Raw genomic sequence first — 22,292 nt, 5'->3', positions numbered from 1 at the left:
TCTTTGAACATTTGCAGTCTGTTCGAGGACAGAGGTCAAATGTCAGTATGTCTGCTTATCTTATCCTGGAAAATGGTGTTTACTTTTCTTTCTCATACTACAGTTAGAGGATTTTGTAAAGTGAGCTGTCTGACGATCATTGTGAAACAAAGGACTGTAGGATGTCAGTTTTTTTTTCTAACAAACAACATTTAAATAGCTTGTAAATAAATAGTACAAATATTTCAAAATATATCAGGAATTACGAAAGCACTTTTCTTTGTAATTCAGAAGTCTGATGGAAAGATTTAAATAAGGGCAAAATAATTTGGAAGACTTTATTTGGTGATGTGCAAATGACAAATATTTGCAAAAACTTTATTTCCAATCATTATTGTTTGTTTACTATATAGTTTTATCACTAAAACTACATTCCACCTATACATTTTGTGACTATTTTAATGGAAAATGTGCTGACTGCAAATGAGAGTGCGCTACCACTTCTTGCTATAGTTACACATTATTAAAAGTGATACGTTTTAAACATGATTTGAGAAATATTCTTGCCCCCGCCCTGATGACAATGCTGTTAATGAACTAAGTGGCAAGTCAGGGGTCATGTGTATCCTATATGTGGCTAGATTTGTATTGCTTATGGAGCTAAAGTCTAGTCTATTAAATCAAACAAAAGAGTTTTTTGTACAGCAGACATGGTAAACTAACATATTTGAAGGTGCTTTCATGTGTGAGAATGAACAAAATGGCATCTCAGTGAATTGAAATGTTTGCCTGGGATCTTAAAATTTGAAACCAGTTTAGGGGTCAAGAGTATTACAGTAGATTATTTAAGTCACTAGACCTGCAGGTCTAGTAGCATTTGTATGATTGTTCGAAGCCTGTAACCCAAAGTCCCTGTGTGTGTGCATATATGTACGTCCTTTGTGTTTATGAATGTATTTGATTACTTGAGGCTTGAAATACGTCTGAAGCTGGCTCCAAACTAGATCTAAAAATGGGTCATCTGCTTGTTTTTTAAACAATATACAATTATCTGAGATTGTACTGCAGTATTATCAGCTCTTTTAACACTTTCCCTGTGGTGCTCTTTAAATGGGAGCTTGTTCCTGTACCTCTTCATCTAAAAGCAGCAATAGTATTAGTGGAGCAAGTATTTCTACACAGAATTATCATCAAACTCTAAATGTATGTGCCAGTTATGACTCACTAATCAGAGCATCAGAAATATGAGCCAGGTGACAGCAAAAAAAAATACCATCAGACAAATCGAGTCAGTCAACTGCATTATATAAGGTAGCTCTGGAGATGCCACTCAGTCTCTAGTGCTACCCAGCCTCCCAACTGTTACTGTGCTTTATGAGTCACACGCTTATTGAATTCAGTTTACGTTTATTTGCAGCTCACCAGTGTTACTGCTTTGTAAGTCTCTCAGCACGCATGCCCCTAGTTCAAGGGCTGGTTATAAACAGGATGGACTACGGGAACGCACTGTTCTCAGCCATCAATCAGTCACTACTAAACCGACTTCAGGTTCTTCAAAATACTGCGGCGAGGCTAGTACTAGACCTTCCTCCTCGAACCCCGTCAGCAGCATGTCTCAGAACGTTGCACTGGCTCCCCGTCAAAAAACGCATAAAGTTCAAACTCTGCTGTCTGGTTCATAAGGCAGTAAATGGACATGGACCAGCTTACCTGGAAAGGAAACTTAAGGCCCATATCCCACTTAGGACTCTACGCTCCTCCAGTAAAGCCCTCTTATCCGTTCCTAGAGTCCGAACGGTCAGGAACGGGGACCGAGCCTTCAGCAAAACCGCCCCAGAAGCATGGAACTCCCTCCCCACATCTCTGAGAGAAGAGCCAGATCACGTCAGATTTCGGAAACTGCTCAAAACCTGTCTCTTTAACCCTTAGTATCCCAACCCTCAAACTCCTCTGAATCTGCTGAATCCAAGGATCTTGTCTGCTCCTAGCGCTCTGAGACCTTCGGGTGAATTACGCGCTTTACAAGTGAAATAAATGTAAATGTAAATGTAAGTCAATGAGATGCATTTAAGATTAATTCTTCAGAAACTAGTTCCAGGAGCTTCCATAAATTCATGATAACTATGTGGGAAAAAGTGCTCTTAACAAAATAAATCTTCACCTTTGAGTACAAATAAGAATGCAGAATCCACAGCAGACTGTGACTCTGTTTTTTTAATTATGGGTTGAGTGCAGGCTTCTACTATCTTGCTGGTCCTGTCAGATGCTCCAGAACAGGGGTTCTTGCTGTGGCTATTGGCTCAGGTTCACCATGTTAAATATGTATGACCACTACCTGAAGAACGTTCACTTGACAGACTAAAAGCACTGTATGGGTGGACTGGCCAAGCATTCACCTAGGGAAAAGCTACCCCAGGATGGGTGCATACAAAAAAACACATTTGTTTTTAAAACAGAAGGAATAACAGGAAAATATATGAAGAGCTGCCTGGACGTACCCACAGGTCTTAACTGCCAGAGACAAGATTACTACTATATGCCTAATCCCCTTTTACCAAAACAGAAAAATGAAGCTTCTGGAGATCCAGAGTGGTAGGGTCTCTGCTATAATTCTGAGAGATGTAAGGATATATACGTGAATCAAGGATCTCCTTGTAATAAACCATGGTATGACTGGGCATATGAGAAAGAATAGCTGAGAGACTGTTTTTATTTGCTCACCTGCCACCGCATCATGTAAATAGATTCCCAGCCTTTTTAAGATACTAGGGAGGAGGTAGATACTTATGTGAAACTGTGTTAGGCACAAAGACAGTTTCACGGAAATGTACACTATCACACATTTTTGGAACTTCCACATTCAAGGAAATATGAAGGGCAATGATTCCCCTGAATATGCTGTTAAAGAGATATTGTGATATAAGTAACTAAAAATATATTGCTTCCGGAACCCACCACCTTGACATACAGATAAAATAGACTCTGCTCCCCTGCCCCATTCCTCCTAGGAGTGAACTTTTTAATTGTCAGATGAAGACAGATTTTAATTGCCAGAATGGTTTCAGCTGAGTTTAAACCATCATCAGTCTTCAGACACCAGATTGGTGTCAGAAGTGAGATTTTAAATAACCAGCCTCTGGACACTGGTATGGTTTCAGTGGTGGGATTTGAAACCAATTGCCTCATGACAACAGGATAGTGTCATCAAAGAAATATTAAAGCACCATTTAATTCTACTTTTCAAGATGAACTTGAGGGTCAAACCCGACTGATCCCATAAACAAACATACAGAGAGTCTAACTTGCCAAGTGCACCTGGGCACTTGCGTGAGAGCACCGTTCACGGTTTCTATTAGTGCCCACTCTAGTCCTTGGTGATGGTGACTTGCGTGTGTGTTGTGGGTAGTGCTGCCACTAGGTTACACATGCCTCATGTGGCCCTGGTTGCGCACTGAGCACTGGGGATCTGCCTTTGTTATTATTGTATTTGCTGTTTATTATACCTACCACTCAAATGATAGCCTAAAGGGAGGCAGAAGTCCTAGAACAAGTCGCTGATGTAGTGTTAGTGGCGGCCATGTTTTCTGGTTAAAGGGTGTGTGCAAGTCAGATAGTGTCAGTGGAATGAGCAATGTCTGTAGTTTGAGTGGCGTTGGCGTGTTAACAGTGATTTGCTGACATCTGTCAGGTTGCAGTCGACGGCTCGGAGGCTGTTTGCTGGTTAAGTTACATCTGCTTGATAAGGGAGTCTGTTTTAAGTGAATGCGTCCAGCTTGAGTAACGTTAGTACATCATAATGTCTGCCTGTTGAGACCTTTCCACGTCAAGCGGCGTGAGCAGTGCCCGCGAGTTGAGAGACATTTGCATGGTCATGGTTCTCATGCGTAGTCTGCTGGTTGAGTGACACTGGCACACTTCCGAGTCGTGGCATCATCGGCCACTCCAGGGGTTTGTTTGTTGAGGCACCTGCATGTCAGGACCTTGCGTTCTCTCCGGATCGAGTGAGTGACATTTGCATGTTGATGACTCACTGTGTCACTCATTAATTGATGGAATAGAGGTCTGCTAGTTGAATGGCGCTGGTACATCACACATATACTTGTTTGTGCATCTCCCTGCCAGTTCATGTACACAACTTCAGTGCTGGCTTGTGTGTTCAGTGGCGTTTGCTTGTTGGACCATCTCCTAGTCGATGTATGCTGTTTTAGTGATATTTGCACTTCCAAACCTTGCCTTTGGGGCCATTTCAGAGCTAAGCCAATGTTTGTAATTTAAGTGACATTGGCGCTTAAAAACGTTTGCGCAGCATCTGCAAGCTTTGTCAAAACCGATCCACATCTCCATGGTCTGGGGTGTCTCTCACGTTCCATGGTCTGGGGTGTCTCTCACGTCTCCATGGTCAGGGGCATCTCTCACGTCTCCATGGACAGGGGCATCTCTCACGTCTCCATGGTCAGGGGCATCTCTCACGTCTCCATGGTAAGGGGCATCTCTCACGTCTCCATGGTAAGGGGCGTCTCTCACATCTCCATGGTAAGGGGTGTCTTTCACGTCTCCATGGTCAGGGGCGTCTCTGACGTCTCCATGGTCAGGGGCGTCTCTGACGTCTCCATGGTCAGGGGTGTCTCGGACGTCTCCATGGTTAGGGGCGTCTCGGACGTCTCCATGGTCAGGGGCGTCTCGGACGTCTCCATGGTCAGGGGCGTCTCGGACGTCTCCATGGTCAGGGGCGTCTCGGACGTCTCCATGGTCAGGGGCGTCTCTGACGTCTCCATGGTCAGGGGCGTCTCTGACGTCTCCAAGGTCAGGGGCGTCTCTGACGTCTCCATGGTCAGGGGCGGCTCTGACGTCTCCATGGTCAGGGGCGTCTCTGACGTCTCCATGGTCAGGGGCGTCAGACGTCTCCATGGTCAGGGGCATCTCTGACGTCTTCATGGTCAGGGGTGTCTCAGAGGTCTCCCTGTGTTATTGTGCTTGTTTAAACCTATGCTCCAGAATATTAACGCAAATGAGAATATAGCAAAAAAAACTCTCTAACACTTTAAACACACCTATTTCAAAGGGAAATACTCTGCTTAAACAGTTTCCATTAATTTAAGGTTGAAAGGAATGATTACAAGTAAAATAAAGTGCTGCACTAATGCAGCAAAATTTCAATTTTTGTGCCGTTAAATTTTTAAATCTATGCCGCAATATCCTGGGGGGGTCTGTTTGTAATACCAAAGAGCCCAGGGAGTGAAAAAATCAGGCACACATACCTGTCGTTCGTTCGTACAAATTCAATAACACTTTGCGTTTGGGCAGCATTAGAATTCAAACTATGAATGATCCATAAACATATAAATGTGATGTTGCTTTGTCTGTAATTCAGTTTTCATAAAGCCAAAACAGAACCAGCCGACATGTGTTTCGTTGCATTTGGAAATAGTTCTGCGACTTCCTCAGGGCTGAATGGTGAAGAAAAGGTATTTGCAATCGTACTGCTGGACAGAATGTTCTATGGTATGATGATATGCCTACGAAGAAAAGTATTTGTAAACAACCCTTTTCTGGGTACACTATCTCATACAGGCGCGCAAGCAAATAATGTGGTAAACGTCCTTGTCTAAAAAGATGTCACCGTTAAACATGTTAAAAAAAACAACTGGAAGCGTTTGTGCACAGGGCCTATTAACGTCATGAAAATGGCACTTTATGTAATATGGACCAAGGTGTTTAAACTCAGTATATGTTCAAAGGGAAATCTACTTTGTCACTTTTGTTTTATTGACTGGCAGATTTCTTTCAATATAGTTAAATGGGGAAATCTTGGGAAAATTAAGACAAGTATATAGAAACAGAGGCATAAACCACATATGCAGCTATGCAGTGACATATGCTATTTGATATTATAGTAGAGTGTGGAGAGGGGTTCATGGCTCGGAAGAGGTCACACACATTAACCACTCACCCACCTCTACACAGGAATGAAAATAAAGGTTCTAATACTCTCAGTGGGTTTGCACGCATGGCTTCGTTCTTTTCTTTTATTGTGTAGCAGCTATTTAGAAGGAAAACATTTTTAGCCAACAGTCGAACAACGGGTAACTGTGCAGTGCTGTAAACGCCTTTAATTTATGGACCCAGTTGTTCTCTCCTGTAATATTATCCTAGAATGAAGCTTCCGAGGCAATAAAGAATGTTTTCTCAAGTCGGCAATGCTCTATCTACTGTGTTACATGCTTGTCAAGTATCGCGCTTCACGTGTGACACTAACGCATTTCAATTTGGTGTTCCGCATCACAGCACTGAAATACGTTGTCACGCATTTAAATGACACTGTGTCACTTTGCTGTACCAGTGCTGAAACTGGTTACCAGTAACCCTGGGCGAAGAACTACGCTCCGTTCGCGGAGTTTGCGGAGTTTCGGCAACTCCGCGCTCCGCGGAGAACGCGAAGTTGTTGAATACTCCGCAAACTGCTGCGTAGCGTAGTTCTCGCGCGCTCAATAGCATTTTCGCGTGCGCGAGGATGCTTGTCGGTAAGATCGAGTTGCCGAACACGCAGAAACTGCAATCTGGCACAGAATAACTCGCGAACACGTTAGTAGTGACCGGAAATAAGGGGACGCGAGCGGGCAGGACAAACCTCATGGGTAACTTCGCGCGCTACACATCCCGAGCATGCAGGCAACCAATCAATCAATCAGGATATTTGTATAGCGCGCTACTCACCCAGAGGGTCTCAAGGCACTTGGGGGAGGGGGGTCCGCTACTGCTCGAACAACCATGTCTTGAGTTGCTTCCTGAAGCAGAGGTGGTCTTGGGTCAGGCGGAGGTGGATGGGGAGGGAGTTCCAACTCTTGGCTGCCAGGTAGGAGAAGGATCTTCCTCCCATGGTGGATCTTCGGATGCGTGGCACGGCGGCGAGGGCGTGGCTGGTCGATCGTAGCTGGCGGGTGGGAGTGTAGAAGGTCAGGCGGTTGTTGAGGTACCTGGGGCCCAGGTCGTGGAGGGCCTTGTGTGCGTGGGTGAGGAGTTGGAACGTGATTCTCTTGCTGACGGGGAGCCAGTGAAGGTCTCTCAGGTGTCCGGAGATGTGGCTGTGTCGGGTGATGTCCAAGATGAGTCGTGCGGAGGCGTTCTGGATGTGTTAGAGTCTTTTCTGGAGTTTGGCTGTGGTTCCGGTATAGAGGGTGTTTCCGTAGTACAGTCGGCTGGTGAAGAGTGCCTGTGTGACCGTCTTCCTGGTTTCGGTGGCGAGCCATGGGAAGATCTTTCGGAGCATGCGTAGGATGTTGAAGCATGATGATGAGACGGCGTTGACTTGTCTGGTCATCGAGATTGAGGAGTCCAGGATGAAGCCCAGGTTGCGTGTGTGGTCAGTTGGTTTGGGTGCGCTGCCCAGGGCAGGGGGCCACCAGGAGTCGTCCCAGGCGGAGGGTGATGATCCAAGGATGAGGACTTCCATCTTGTCTGAGTTCAGTTTCAGGCGGCTGTTCCTCATCCACTCGACTACGTCTTTCATCCCTTCGTGTAGGTTGGTTCTGGCGGTTCCTGGGTCGTTGATGAGGGAGAGGATCAGCTGGGTGTCGTCGGCGTAGGAGATGATGTTGAGGTTGGGTTGGCGTACGATGGCTGCGAGGGGGCTCATGTAGACGTTGAAGAGGGTGGGGCTGAGTGATGATCCTTGTGGTACGCCGCATATGACTTCGGTGGCCTTGGATCTGTACCGGGGGAGGCGGACTCTCTGGGTTCTTCCTGTGAGGAATGAGATGATCCACTCCAGTGCCTTCTCTTGTATTCCGATGTTGCTGAGGCGCTGCACTAGGGTGCGGTGGCAGACCGTATCGAATGCTGCGGAGAGGCCCAGGAGGATGAGGGCCGCTGTTTCCCAGTTGTCGAGCAGGGCTCGGATGTCGTCAGTGGCTGCGATGAGGGCGGTCTCGGTGCTGTGGTTGGTGCGGAAGCCGGACTGCGAGTGGTCGAGACTGGTTGGGCGAGCGCAATTGGTGATCCACTGTGTGAGGTTGTTGGCTGCTTGGTTGGGGTCCGTTGAGCTGGCGGGCGGGTTCTGGCTCAGTGCAGTGGTGAGCTGGTCGGTGGTGATCTTGTTCCAGTTCCTGCAGGGAACCTGTTGCGGGTGGTGGTGAGTCGTGGTCTTTCTGAAGCTGAAGTGGACGCAGCTGTGGTCTGTCCAGTGGAGCCCGGTGCAGTGGCTGAAGGAGATGTACTTGCTGGAGGAGAAGACTGGGTCAAGCGTGTGTCCGGCGTAGTGGGTGGGGGTGTTCACCAGTTGCATGAGTCCGAGGTTGGCGAGGTTGTCCAGCAGGGTGGTGGTGGTGTTGTCGTTGTTGTTCTCCAGGTGGAAGTTGAGGTCCCCTAGGAGGATGTAGTCAGCGGAGGCGAGGGCGTGTGGGCTGATGAAGTCTGCGATGTCTTCGCTGAATTGTGTGCGAGGTCCTGGGGGTCTGTAGATGAGGGTGCCTCTGAGTGTGGTCTTGGGGTCGGTGTGTATCTGGAAGTGAAGATGTTAAGCGACTGTGAGGGTGTCGTCTGAGTTGGTCGTGATGCGGATGGTGTTCTTGTGGACGATGGCGATGCCTCCTCCTGTCTCGTTGATGCGGTCTCTCCGGGTGATCTTGTATCCGTCCGGGATGGCGACGGCGATGTCGGGCGCTGAGGAGGCGTTCATCCATGTTTCCGTGAGGAAGGCGACGTCTGGAGATGTGGTGTCGAGCAGGTTCCAGAGTTCCACGGCGCTCCCGAAGACAAAAAATGGCTTGCGAACGGGTCAAGCAAGCTACTACGCATGCTCGCGGAGCTATGCGTAGTTCGCGGAGTGCAAGTGCATCTTCGCGTAGCTCGCGGAGTGCGGCTACGCGAACTACGCCCAGGCTTAGTTACCAGGCTGCTAGCACACGCACCGGCTCTGCTACTGAGCTCCCTATAGGGACTTGCCAGCAGGCTGTTAATAATTTTGAACACAGTGTGCTGCTTGCTACAATGTTACTTTTTGCCCTGCTGCCTCTGGCCTTAGGAATTCCTGCCCGCGCCGCGCCTGTTCCGAAGTGAGGTCAGATTCAGGAAGCGGCAGCCGGGGGGTTCGACTCGAGTTGGGTGGTGTGCTGACTGCTGTCCCAATGACATGGCATAATAAATGGCTGCTGCCTGCGCATATTTATTCCCGGGCCTTTGGACCGGACAGGACGGCAGTTTCAACACTCACATCATCATGGCAGTGCAGGGGTCGAGGCCTCGGGCGTTGCGGGAAGCTGCAGTCAGTGCTGTGCTCACCGCCGCCACTGCACCGAACTTGACACTCAGAGTAGACAGAGTGACATAGGACTCTGTGGGCTGCAACGTTGCGACTACCAGCCGGACAGTCAGACTACAGAACAGAGAAGTAAGTACTTTGGTCAGGCAGCTGCTTTAACCTGAACATAATGCCAACTAAGAGGGTTATGTATTAATCTCAGGTACCCGCAATATAGAAAACGATTATTCATCATGGATTTATAAAATGTAAATTATGATCGAATCCCATCTTGAGTATCCACAGAGCATTGTGTATTTAGCTGTGTTACAGTGCTGTTTACTTAAAACCTTTTTATGTCTCAATTTTCATCGCAATTTAATGCCTCCTTTACTTTTGTGCCCACGCTGAAAATCTATGCCCTGGAGACCACACAAGTTTGGATGACACACAACGGAGATTTTGTCCGTAGCCAAAAAACAGGATAGTTACCGAAAGCCACAGTGCTTCATAAACATAAAGTCTCAGAGGCACCTGTGCTGTACCAGGCAGCTGCAGCCGATGCCTTCAGGTGTTAGTACTCTAAGGTGACACTGCAGGATGTTTTTAATATCAAATGTCTAGATGGCCTTGGCCCCCAGTTACTTATTCCATATTTCTGCTGGAGTTCTTAGTGCACCAAGCAGAATGCTTGGCACACTGCAAATCACTTCAGTTTCATCCTAGACTATTGCTGGATGGATGAACTACCTATGACAACACTTCAGCTGTCAGGGGGGATGTGCTACAAATATAATTTCTAGACTGGATTACCTACAAATGAGTCATTCTGTCTGTATATTGTGTGTGTGATGTAAAAAGCTCTGACACCCTGCACTGGCATGAGCAGCACTATAAAACACATGAACGGTTTGTGAGAAAGGGATTGAAAGATGTTAGAGTGCTTTACAAATTAAATAGATGATATAAGGCATATAAATAATACTACAAATGGTTTTGGGCCATTTACGATAGACTAAGAGCATTAAAGTAGAAATTACAGCAGTCACAAATATTGAGTAACAACAAAGACATAGGTCAATTGCAGCAGTTTTAAGATCTTTTAAAGTTTCTCATTGCTTAAGTGGGTGCGATTTCTGATATTTATATGCTTTTCTCATCTTTATTGCTTGATTTTGCTCGCGAGAAAGTGTCACTCATAGTGATTGAAATGTCACTCATAATTTCACTGAAATTATGAACATGTCACACATAAGCAATCTGAAACCTTGGCAGCTATGGTGTTAATATCAAGGGAAATTTGTGAATCCGTACTTAACAGTACACTTCTCTCAACCTGTTATCGTGACACATCCATCTTCACTGGAGTGTCAAATATATTTCTCATTTCGACGTTTAAGAAATCTGTATGAAAAATACAAACGGCCAACTAACGCGCACAATTTTTAAACACGAAAACACACTGGCAGCGTTGACTCTAGTCCCAACATCTCCGGGGTCTGCAGGTTTCAGACAAGGCGGAGCTCTGCGCCTTGACCGAGAAAAAAATATGGAAAGATTGTTTCGGTGAAAGCGGCACCTGTAAACGTGTAAAGGTGCTCCTTGGTGTCGGCTTTGTACATGGATACCCGCCCCTCTTCGTAATCCAGGTAGACCCCCAGCAGCCTGGGGCTCTCCCGCAGGGGCAGCGGGGTGGCAGGAGAGGTGAGAGCCGTGTAGTGACCGTGATACCCCTCCACAGCCCAGACCCCCTGCTCGGGTGACTTTGAGTCTGCGGCGGACTGGTTCACGGACTCTAGTGCAACGCCCACACACCACCCTTCACCCTCCAGCAGCAGCTGCAGCTCCCAGTAGTGCCTGCCTGCGCGGACACCCTCCTTCCCCAGCACACAGGGATACTGGAAGCACGCGGGGTAATTGTGCGTGTAGCCATACGGCACAACCTCGAGGAGCCCTCTCACACGTCTCTTATTCTCAGACAGCTTCAGCAGACTTGTATGAGCGGTGTCTCTATTCAGAGTCACAGGCACTTTATACTGCCTCATCTCCATTTCCGGTTCGAAAACGCTTACATGGTTTGAAAAACTTTCCTTTCTCTTGTCCTCATTGGTCGTTTTTTCTTGTTCTTGAAATGTTTCATGTTCACACTTGCTCAGGGTGCTCCGGACGTCCTTCAGCAGCTCCTCTGCCGGCTGCGCACACTTCGAATTTACCTCTCTGATCAGGGCATCGAGGGAGATTATTTGCTGGAGTCGTTTAATTGTGTTCGCTTTTTCCGTCCTGGTGATTTTGCTGTGCATCTCCTCCAGTCTCGCGAGAGCGGCGTCTTCCTGTTCTCGCAGACGCTGGCGCAGTTGGTGAAATTCCGCCCGAGTTTTCGTCTTCTCAGCTTCCAAGTTATCCTTCAAGGCTTTAAGTTCCTGCTCTTCTTGCGCCTTGGACGCCACAACCAGCTTGTGGTATCTCCCTCTTTTGCCCCCCCCCGGCTGCTCCGCGTGCGATGGTGCTGCTCGCGGTGACATCATTTGAATGTCACCGCGACCAGCGTTCCAAGGCGAGCGCCGGGGACTCTGACTGAGAGAGCACTACGGAAAGGCTGTGGCTGAGGTCGCAGGTGTGATTCTTGAACTGAATAAATACTTCTGTTCTTATAAGTGACGGCTGCGCCTGTTTCTTGAAGCTGTCACCACACTGGCGACGAGGGTGACCTCCTGTGACCTCAACACGCTGGTGTAAACAGCTGACTCGAGTCTGCAGCCGGCTGTTAATGAGGAGCATCGTGTTGCTGTGGAAACCCTGACGGCAGCAGAGAAGGGGAAGCACGAGAAAAAAGGAGAGAGGCGGCAGGAACGGAGCCCAGCAGAGTATTTGAAGGAGCGACCACGGGTCAGCTTTTAACTTCGTCCCTCTGAAGTAAGGTAACGCGTGTGTGCCTTCCCTGCGTGCTCAAAGGACCTTCCTGACTGCTCTGTGTAGCGTGAAATTGAAGCGGCAGACTGAAGAGCGTGTGTCATTTCACTTGAAAGCCGAGCCTCATTAGCATTTGAATTAAGCGCCGCATTGTAGCGAAGGAAGGCGAAATCAAAGCTAGTGACTCACTTCACCACCTCAGGAAATGTGTGAAAGTTAGCCGAGGAGTAGGCATTTCACCTGGAGAGGGCACGCTCAGCGCAAGCAACGCGCGAAGGGATCTGGCGCATAATTAGCTGCCTAGTTTATGGTCATTCATCGGCAAGCTTTGAGGCTCAAGAAACGTTTGCTGGCAAGAGACCCGTGTGCCCCACCTCTCCTTCAGGGAAGTCTCTTCTGCAGAGGGAGCCCACGTAGCAGGCGAGGGGATGTGTGGCAGCTCCTCGATCACCTCTTAATGAGTGTTAGAACCAGCACGGCAGGCGAGACGAATTTCCACCACACGTTATTGTTGCAATACATGCGACTGGACTGAGTCTTCTTAAGGTTTCATCAAGAACTGGTTGGTGGTTACAGCACTAGGCAGTGGTTGTGAATGAAGGAGTTTTTGCCACCTCTTTTGGAACTGTGCTGGCAGTAGGAGAAATCTTCGCGTTTGAACTGGTGGTGACTCTCGTTGCCTCTGCCTACAGTTGGTCTCAGCTCCTTGGTGCACGGGCCGTGCAAGAAAGTTTAAACAATTGTGCCATTATATTACTGGTTGAATAAGTTATCAGTACACATTCTATGTCCTTTCCAACTACTCACGTGGATGTAGACTCTTGAATACTGCTGCAACTTGATTATTCACCAATTGTAAGTTCTGTATCCTCGACCCTGAGGGATACTTTGCCTTAGCTAGTTAGTGGCCTTTAGTGGTATCCCTTTACACACCTCTTTAGCACAGGCTCGTTGTGGTCACCTTGCTCCCCGTTAGCCTTACAAGAGGGTTGGTGCGGGCTGCCTGGTCCTAAGCTCTCTCTTAGACCATTGTGGTTTTAACATGCAAAGTGTAACCCCTCCACCCTTCTTCCTAACCAACCCAGGTGACCCCACCATCCTATGGAAAAAATGGAAAAAAGTCTTTTTAAATTATGCTACTGTGTGTGGGCCTAACCTGGGGCTTGAAAGAAAAGTTGCACTGCTGGCCTATTACTTGGGCGCAGAAGGAGAGGAAGTTCTAGACCATCTCCCGGATTTAGGGGCACAGGAGGCAAGAGGGCTGAATGAGTTTGAAATTAGTCTAAAGAAATTGGATTTGCACTACCTACCCAAGACTAGCACAATTATGGAGAGGTACCATTTTGGTAAGAGGGCTCAAAAAGATGGGGAATCCATAGAAGATTTTGTGTCTGAGTTGAGGAAGTTAGCTGCAACGTGCAAGTTTGGGGGAGCGAGCGAGGAGAGAATTAGGGACCAATTCGTGTTGACCTGCAGGATGGAGCGAGTGCGTGAGGAGCTTTGGCTTAAAGATGACCCGCCATTGAGGGAGGTTCTCATCATAGCCAAGCAGGTAGAGCACATGTTGCAGTGCGTCAAGGAGATTAAGCAGGACGCAGGGGAAAAGAAGAACGATGACAAGACTAATGTCAGTGAGGTGATAACCGAGAGTGAGACGGTGTCTGTAGTTAAGGGTCAGAAGGCGGTGAGCAAGGAGCAGAAGGAAAGCAGACCGGGTGGGTCATACAAAGGTGCCTGCTACAGGTGTGGGAAACAAGGGCACCTAGCCAACGACAAGGAGTGTCCCGCCCTCAGGTTCACATGTAATAAGTGTGGCAAGAGGGGCCACTTCAGGCAATTTTGCAAGAGTGGGCAGGGGGCCAGTAGACAGAGTAGAGACAGAACGAATGTGGTGAGTGACGAATTTGTTGTGCAAGTTAAGGAGTTGAAGGCACCAGGTCCCAGAAACCTTTTGGGTAAGGAAGTTACAGCACAGGTTGATGAGGAACAAGTTGATAGTCCTAAAGACACCATAAAAGTTGGGAATGTTGATCTAGATGCATTGTTTGACTCTTGTTCTCGAATAACCATCATTAATGCCAAAGAGTTCTCACGTGTATCCAAAGGCAAGATAATCTTGAGGAGGTTAGACCTGAGACCAGGAGGGTATGCGGGGCGCCCCATCTCCATGAAAGGGTACTTCCTGAGTAAAATTGAGTACAGAAACAGGTCTACTGTCTCCAAAGTATATGTATCCACTGTGGGGGACAACATTTTGGGGTGGCGTGCTCAAAAGGGGTTAGGAGTGTACCTCAATCCCAACAGCAATCCACAGATTTTGATACAAGAGATACAGGATGGTGAAGCTGACATCACAAGAGAATTTGAGGAAGTGTTTAGGGAAGGGCTTGGATGTTTGAAAAACTACTGTCACAAAATCAAATTGAAGAAGGATGCCAAGCCCGTTGTGGCGAAAGTCAGAAGACTACCCATAGCCATTCAGGAGGAGGTCAGAACGGAACTGGAGAAACTGTGCGAGGCTGGAGTCATCGAACCAGTGGAGGCGACCGAATGGTTGGCGCCCATTGTGGCAGCGAAGAAAAAGGATGGGTCAGTCCGGCTCTGCATTGATTTGAGGGCACTCAACAAAGAGGTCGTCGTTGACCGATACCCCTTGCCGAACATCACCCAAATGATGAGCATGTTAGAGGGTGCCAAGGTGTTTTCCACCCTCGATCTCACCTCGGCCTATTTCCAGATAAAACTTCACGAGGAGTCTCAAGAACTCACCGCTTTTGTGACACCCATGGGTGCTTACAAGTTCAAAAGGATGCCTTTCGGCCTAGTCTCGGCGGCAGCCGTTTTCCAAAGAATCATGGGCAACCTCCTGAAAGGCATCCCTGGCGTCTTGTGTTACCAGGATGACGTGCTGGTGTTTGCAAAGAACCAAGTTGAGCATGATCAGAGACTGAGATGTGTACTGAGGAGGTTTTTGTCCCAGGGTCTCACCGTGAAGAAGAACAAATGTGTCTTTAGCTGTGCCGAGTTGGATTTCCTGGGACACAAGATTACAGCAGAAGGCATACGTCCCAAGGTCGAGCTCCAGGACACCATTGTGAATCTGCCACCCCCCAAGAACAAAGACGAGATCAAATCATTCATGGGGATGCTGGAGTTTTATGGAAAGTTCATCAGAAACTTGGCAGGCAGGACGTATGCCATCAGGCTGTTGCTGAAGAAAGAAAGCGAATTCAGATGGAGCCATGAATGCCAGAGCGAGTTCGAGGATGTAAGGAGAGCTCTTGCAGAAGCCCCTAGTTTGAAGTCTTACATGCCCGGCCGGGCAACCGTCCTCACCACTGATGCTAGTGCAAAGGGGTTGGGAGCGGTCCTTACCCAGAAAGGTGTGGAAGGAGAAGAAACCGTGGCCTTCGCCTCAAGGTCACTCCAAAAATCTGAGAACAACTACTCAGTCATTGAAAAGGAGGCATTGGCGGTGTCCTGGGCAGTAGGCAAATTCAGAGACTTCCTGTGGGGTACGCAGTTCACCCTCCGAACCGACCACAAACCGCTGGTAGAAGTATTCAGCAAGAAGGGTTTAGATGCCATCTCCAGCAGGATAAGGCGTTGGGTGGTCAGTCTCCAGGAGTACACATTCAATGTCGAGTATGTCCCGGGAACACAAAACCTTGCAGCTGACTGCCTGTCCAGGCTTGTCAGCGAAGTAGAAGCAAGTGAAATGCGAGACAGGACAGATGAAGATGAAGAAGGATTCATGGGTGAGAATGTCTGCACCATCCAGAAGGCGTTGGGTGAAGAAACGTGGAGAAAGGCACAAGAAGAGGACAAGACCATGGAAGAAGTTTGCAGAAGAGTGAGAGATGGATGGAAGCACGGGGACAAACGTGATGAAGACCTGCGGCCTTTCCAGGCTGTTAAGGACGAGTTAACCATTGTTGACGGATGCCTGTTCAGGGGAACAAGACTCGTACCACCAGCAACGGTGAGAGACAACCTGGTCGAGATAGCTCACGAAGGGCACTTAGGTATCACTAAAACCAAGCAAAGGCTCAGGGAAAGCTACTGGTGGCCGAACATGGACCTGGTCACCGAAAGGAGAATCAGAGAGTGCATACCGTGCTGTAACAGTGACAAGGTTTTGAAGCAACAGTCACCACCCATGGTATGTAGGCCGCCCCCGTCAGGACCTTGGGACGAGCTGGCTTTGGACATCGTGGGCCCCATGACCGGGGAGCTGCGAACGCCTTACATTCTTGTGCTCGTAGATCTGTATTCCCGGTGGCCAGAGATAAAACTCGTCAGTGAAGTCACGACCAAAACTGTCATCGGATTCCTACAGGAGGTATTCATCCGAGAGGGGCTCCCAAGCAACATCCTCACCGACAACGGTGTGCAGCTATGCTCAAAAGAGATGGAAGACTTCCTGGAAGAAAGAGGCATCAGGCACAAGCGATGCGCGTTATACCACCCAGAAACCAACGGCATGGTCGAACGCTTTAACAAAACCATCAAGGAGAGCATCCAGCTGGCCAAAGCAAGTGGAATAAGCTGGAAAGAAGAGTTGTGGAGGCGTCTGGAAGCATACAGATTCACGCCGCATCAGACGACGGGCGTCACCCCGTTCGAATTGCTCCGCGCAAGGACACCCAACACTAAGCTTGCCCCGGGGTGGATGGAATGGCATTAGGGGTGGTCGGATCAAACCAAAGAAAAGGAAAGCTTGAAGAAACATGAACAAGCCATGAAGGCGAGGAAGGAAGGTTACGACCAACGCAAGTCCACACGGGAGGTTGAGTTCAAAGTAGGTGACAATATCAAGATCAAAGCTCCCACAGGGAAGGCAAGCTGGTCAGAGTACAGCAGCCCCACGAAAATCACTAAGCTCTTCAAGAATGCAGTCAAAACCCAAGAAGGGAAAATATGGAACCTAGGGAGAGTTGTAAAGTACCACCCTCCTGCAGAGGTCCCAGAAGGTGCAAGGGGGGGGGAGTGTGGCCCTAGGAAGGTTAGCGGTTTCACTGTCAGGAGACCGTCAGATGTTTCTCATCCAGGCCACAGGCCCGACAGGAGAGTGACCAAACCTCCCAAGCGCTTTGATCAATATGTGATGATGTAACTGTTGCCATTCTACCTAATGTTTAGGTCTTAATCTCCCTCTGGTTTCTACACTTTGTTTTATCTAATGTTTTCTATTTCCGCAGGGGAGGGGGATGTGTGGTATCTCCCTCTTTTGCCCCCCCCGGCTGCTCCGCGTGCGATGGTGCTGCTCGCGGTGACATCATTTGAATGTCACCGCGACCAGCGTTCCAAGGCGAGCGCCGGGGACTCTGACTGAGAGAGCACTACGGAAAGGCTGTGGCTGAGGTCGCAGGTGTGATTCTTGAACTGAATAAATACTTCTGTTCTTATAAGTGACGGCTGCGCCTGTTTCTTGAAGCTGTCACCACACAGCTCCTTCTTGGCTCTCAGAGGGGGCAGCCAGCCCGCCAGGGTATCCTTGTACTCCAGGGCGGCCTCTTGGATGGGCACCGCGGCGTGCTCCCGGTGCTCAGCCGACAGGCTGCACACCACACAGATGGCCGCCTCCTCCACCTTGCAGAACAGTTGGAGCTTCTCCTCGTGTTGTTGGCATAGGCCCTGTGCCCCCTCTGTTCGCTGGCACAGCTGATTGGCGATCTCCACTGTGTTTAGCAGCAGTGTGTTGGCCTTGAGGTCTCTGGGGTCGCACTGCACTCTGCACTGAGGGCAGGGGAAGACTAAGCCGCTAGGTGTGCACAGGCGACAGAAGCTGTGCCCGCACTCGGTGCTCACCGGGTTTTGATAGCACCCCAAGCAGACACAGCACATGGCCTCCTCCTGCAGGCTCCGGACAGGGTTAGCAGCAGCCATGGCACCGATGGCTGGGACGGAAAGTGAGCACCTGGGAACACGTGAGGGGAGGGACAGTGCTGTGACCAGGAAGTAAGAGTCTGATTCGGTAGTGGTAGAAGTGGGGGGAAAAAAATCGCAGGCCGGGAATAACCCGTGGATTGGGTCAGTGGGTGGTGTCAGAGGTGTTGGCCTGAAAGAGCAAAACATCCCAATTTTTAGTATTTGTTTAGCATTTCACTGACCAGTTACAGCTTACTGTGTCATTTAATTCAACCAATGAATACACGTTTATTAAAGGTTTAATATGAGTTATGGACATTAAAATACATTAACAAAGTGGGATACGTTCCCAATCACAGACTGCCCCAAATACGCTTAAAAGTGGAATGGCAAGCCATTTGTCTCTGAGCCAAGGAGTTTCTGTCATCAGCACGTATCCCTTTTTCCACAAGACATAATACTTTTATTTGATTTCATTAAAAATCATAAAAGGGTATACAAACCACCATAATACATTATAAATTAAATTTAAGGAATTTTTGACAATGCCAGAAGTACGTGCATAACGCAATCAGGTGCTTGAGCAGTCGGCAAGTGATAGTTTTAAAAGTATCTGATTGTGAAATAAAGTAATATTCTAAACATTTACAAACAGTAAAATGCAAGATGGCGGTGCTATTTGAAAATTGAGCGGGCTATTCAGTTCTGGACTGCTCCAGTTAGTTCATTTGCTTTTTTGTTTATCCAGTTCCTTTGCCGCCATTTGCCAGAAGGTTATGGCTCTGCAAGATAGTTGAATTGACGAGCCTCCAAGACATTGTATGACTACCTCTCTACATGTCCTTAATTGTGCCTTCCTCATTAACTCACGGAGCAATGTTTTTCTGATTTCTAATAATGAGGGGCAAATACATAGAAGGTGTAGCAGTGACTCTTCTCCTTGTCCGCAGCGGCGGCATTCTTTGGTCGGCCAGCTACATATCCATTTCGAAGTTAAGTCTTTCGTAGAAAAAGAGCCCAGCCGCAGCAGCGTCAAAAAGTGCTTGTTGCGGTGTGAGAAGTGTTCAGATAGGTACGCTTGAGGCTTCAGCGACTGATATAATTGTATCACACCCCATGTGTGGCTTTTCATGGTGAAGGTAGTTTTGTCCATTAGCAAAGAGACCTGTTCAATTGCGTTATTCGCTGCTGTTTTGAATCCGGATTATGTGATAATTGTGAGCCATGCTTCCTCGAGCTAAAGGGCCAGGAGGGACTCTTTAGGATGGTAAAGATTGAATTCTTTAGCCTGGCTTGTTAGGTCGAAGCCTGCATTGCAGCGCATGCGCTGCTGCAGGCAAGACTTCTTGTAAACAAGAAGGGGCATGAAACCACGCCCCTTCTGCCATTGGCCGGCCTCGAGGAACGGAGGCCTGCCACTGGACAATGCCCCTGTTTGGGCGATTTGTCTGGCTGTGATCCCGCCTCTTGAGGACTGGGTGACATGACTTACGGTGCCGCAAGCGTATTCCCTGAAATATCGCCATGGCAACCATGAGTCAGGTCACCAGTCCGGGAGGGGCGGGATTCATTCTCACGTTTCCGGCAATTATTTATTTTTGTTAGCATTTTTGCAGTCATTGCTGCGCGTTCCTCGGCGGTGGAGGAGGTAGGGGAGAGGTGGTGCTGGTTATTCATAGTTTTTCTTCATTGTAATGTGATATGCGCACTTCATTGACAATTTTGTTGTGTACAACTTTCAGCAGCGGCGGCACACGGAGCACGCTTCTCCCCAGCTCAGACTGCCCCTGTGACTTGTTCTTTCACTGTGTTTCATTCGGCCAAGAAGCCTCATTCATTAGTCTGTGAGCCGTTTGTGAGGTGTTTTTCACGAGGAATGCCGACCGTCCTAATTACGGTCATATTGCCTGTTTACCTCCGGTGCTTTGTACCAGACCATTACATTTTGTTGACATCGCAGAAAACATGCAGCTCTGTGCATCCAACTAGCCAATACTAAAATCTATCGAATTGCAGTGGTGTTTCTAAATAAGCAGACATTCACTGAAGGCACTGGCTTCTTAATGGTTTACATAAGCAACCGCGCGGCAACTGCGCACTGACTATAACCCACACAGTTTACAAGCGGAGCCCTATTTGGACAGTCCACTGTTGTCTCTGCACCAAACTGGGGCTATGGGGGTGAGCAGTGTTCCACCTCTTAGCACTGTGTAGCGGCTGGTGGCGAGGCACACCCAGAGGTCATTGCACTCTTTGAGGGAAACAGCAGCCGAGCGTGCCTCGCTTTCGCACTGTTTATCTTAGGCAAATGGTGCTTGCTGCTCTTCGGATCTGGTAACTCTCCCCACGGGGGAAACAGTGTTCTAGCAGCAGCACTGGGCAACGTGAGTAACAGCGACAGGAGGTCTGGCACCGGGGTGTATCCTGTAGGAACAGGCAGCAGTGACACTATCAGTGTTATGTATACCAAGTATTGTGTGTCTGTGCTGCTCTTTTATGTGCACATAGTGGGGGTTGGTGTCTCTGTGCTGCTATTCTATTTGCACCTAGTGTGTGTGTGTATCTGTGCTGCTGCTGTTCTGTGTGCACCAAGTGTGTGTGTGTTTGTGCTGCTGTTCTGTGTGCACCTAGTGTGAGTTGGTGTGTCTGGGCTGCTATTCTGGGTATGTTTATGTGTGTGTGCTGCTTGTTCTGTGTGTAACCAGTATGTGTGTGTGTGTGTGTATGTGTGCTGCTTCTTGTTCTAAAGCGAGGGTTACAATTCATTAAACTGGAGGATGCAAAAGGAGAAAAATCACGTGGTTGAATATGGAGTTTAAGGAGAGTTTAAGGTCTCGTTCATTTATAGCGAGAAGGTCGGTATATCATGCCTACTGACTCCTGGCTGGTGTATGGCCGCAGAGCAGGAAGCAAAGGGTGCAATTGATCAAGCATATGACAGCTAAGTTCATTAAGAATACAACTCACAAAATAAAGTAAAAAATCGTTATGTACCAAGATGCTGCTCTGAAAGAGACGATTCAGAGACTCTGTCCATCACCACCCCTTGTTGTTAAATATTTTGTCCACCCTAAGCATGGAAGGGTATACTCAGATGTGAGTCCCTTGCTCATTGCACCATCAGGATTCAAGCAAGCCGGGCCGACGACGGCTGAAATGCCAGAAACCGGTCCCCAGAAGCTTGTTTCCTTCCCAGTGTAAGAATTGGCTTGGTAGTTTGGTTTGCCCTGTTCCCATCATGCACTGGGAGACAGGAACAGACTAATTTGCATATAGCCAGGTTCTGAGCTGGGATGGTGCAGTGAGCTAAAAAAAACGGTGTTGGCTCTAGCCCTGATCTCTTGACTGGGTGAGAGTATTCTGCTTAATATCAGAGACTCTGTCCATCACCACCCCTTGTTGTTAAATATTTTGTCCACCCTAAGCGTGGAAGGGTATACTCAGATGTGAGTCCCTTGCTCATTGCACCATCAGGATTCAAGCAAGCCGGGCCGACGACGGCTGAAATGCCAGAAACCGGTCCCCGGAAGCTTGTTTCCTTCCCAGTGTAAGAATTGGCTTGGTAGTTTGGTTTGCCCTGTTCCCATCATGCACTGGGACAGGAACAGACTAATTTGCATATAGCCAGGTTCTGAGCTGAGATGGTGCAGTGAGCTAAAAAAACGGTGTTGGATCTAGCCCTGATCTCTTGACTGGGTGAGAGTATTCTGCTTAATTCAGAGACTCTGTCCATCACCACCCCTTGTTGTTAAATATTTTGTCCACCCTAATCGTGGAAGGGTATACTCAGATGTGAGTCCCTTGCTCATTGCACCATCAGGATTCAAGCAAGCCGGGCCGACGACGGCTGAAATGCCAGAAACCGGTCCCCGGAAGCTTGTTTCCTTCCCAGTGTAAGAATTGGCTTGGTAGTTTGGTTTGCCCTGTTCCCATCATGCACTGGAACAGGAACAGACTAAGTTGCATATAGCCAGGTTCTGAGCTGGGATGGTGCAGTGAGCTAAAAAAACGGTGTTGGATCTAGCCCTGATCTCTTGACTGGGTGAGAGTGTTCTGCTTAATTCAGAGACTCTGTCCATCACCACCCCTTGTTGTTAAATATTTTGTCCACCCTAACCGTGGAATGGTATACTCAGATGTGAGTCCCTTGCTCATTGCACCATCAGGATTCAAGCAAGCCGGGCCGACGACGGCTGAAATGCCAGAAACGGTCCCCGGAAGCTTGTTTCCTTCCCAGTGTAAGAATTGGCTTGGTAGTTTGGTTTGCCCTGTTCCCATCATGCACTGGGAGACAGGA

The 22,292-nt window shown here is 48.3% G+C and overlaps 1 protein-coding gene across 1 annotated transcript; it reads right to left on the bottom strand.

Moving 5' to 3' along the window:
• Nucleotides 1–9,956: 9,956 nt before the first annotated feature.
• LOC147691968 (E3 ubiquitin-protein ligase TRIM39-like) lies at nt 9,957–18,016 on the bottom strand. Its single transcript, XM_086938252.1, has 2 exons — nt 17,574–18,016; nt 9,957–11,677 (listed from the first exon to the last, which is right to left on the bottom strand). Exons 1-2 carry the CDS (start codon nt 18,011–18,013, stop codon nt 10,723–10,725), a joined length of 1,395 nt encoding a protein of 464 aa, XP_086794378.1. The 5' UTR covers nt 18,014–18,016; the 3' UTR covers nt 9,957–10,722.
• Nucleotides 18,017–22,292: the final 4,276 nt, after the last annotated feature.

Source organism: Lissotriton vulgaris, chromosome 9 (genome assembly GCF_964263255.1).
Source record: "Lissotriton vulgaris chromosome 9, aLisVul1.2, whole genome shotgun sequence".
NCBI classification, from domain to species: Eukaryota; Metazoa; Chordata; class Amphibia; order Caudata; family Salamandridae; genus Lissotriton; species Lissotriton vulgaris.
The sequence above is the reverse complement of the archived record's forward strand: the minus strand, read 5'-3'. Positions and strand labels throughout refer to the sequence as shown.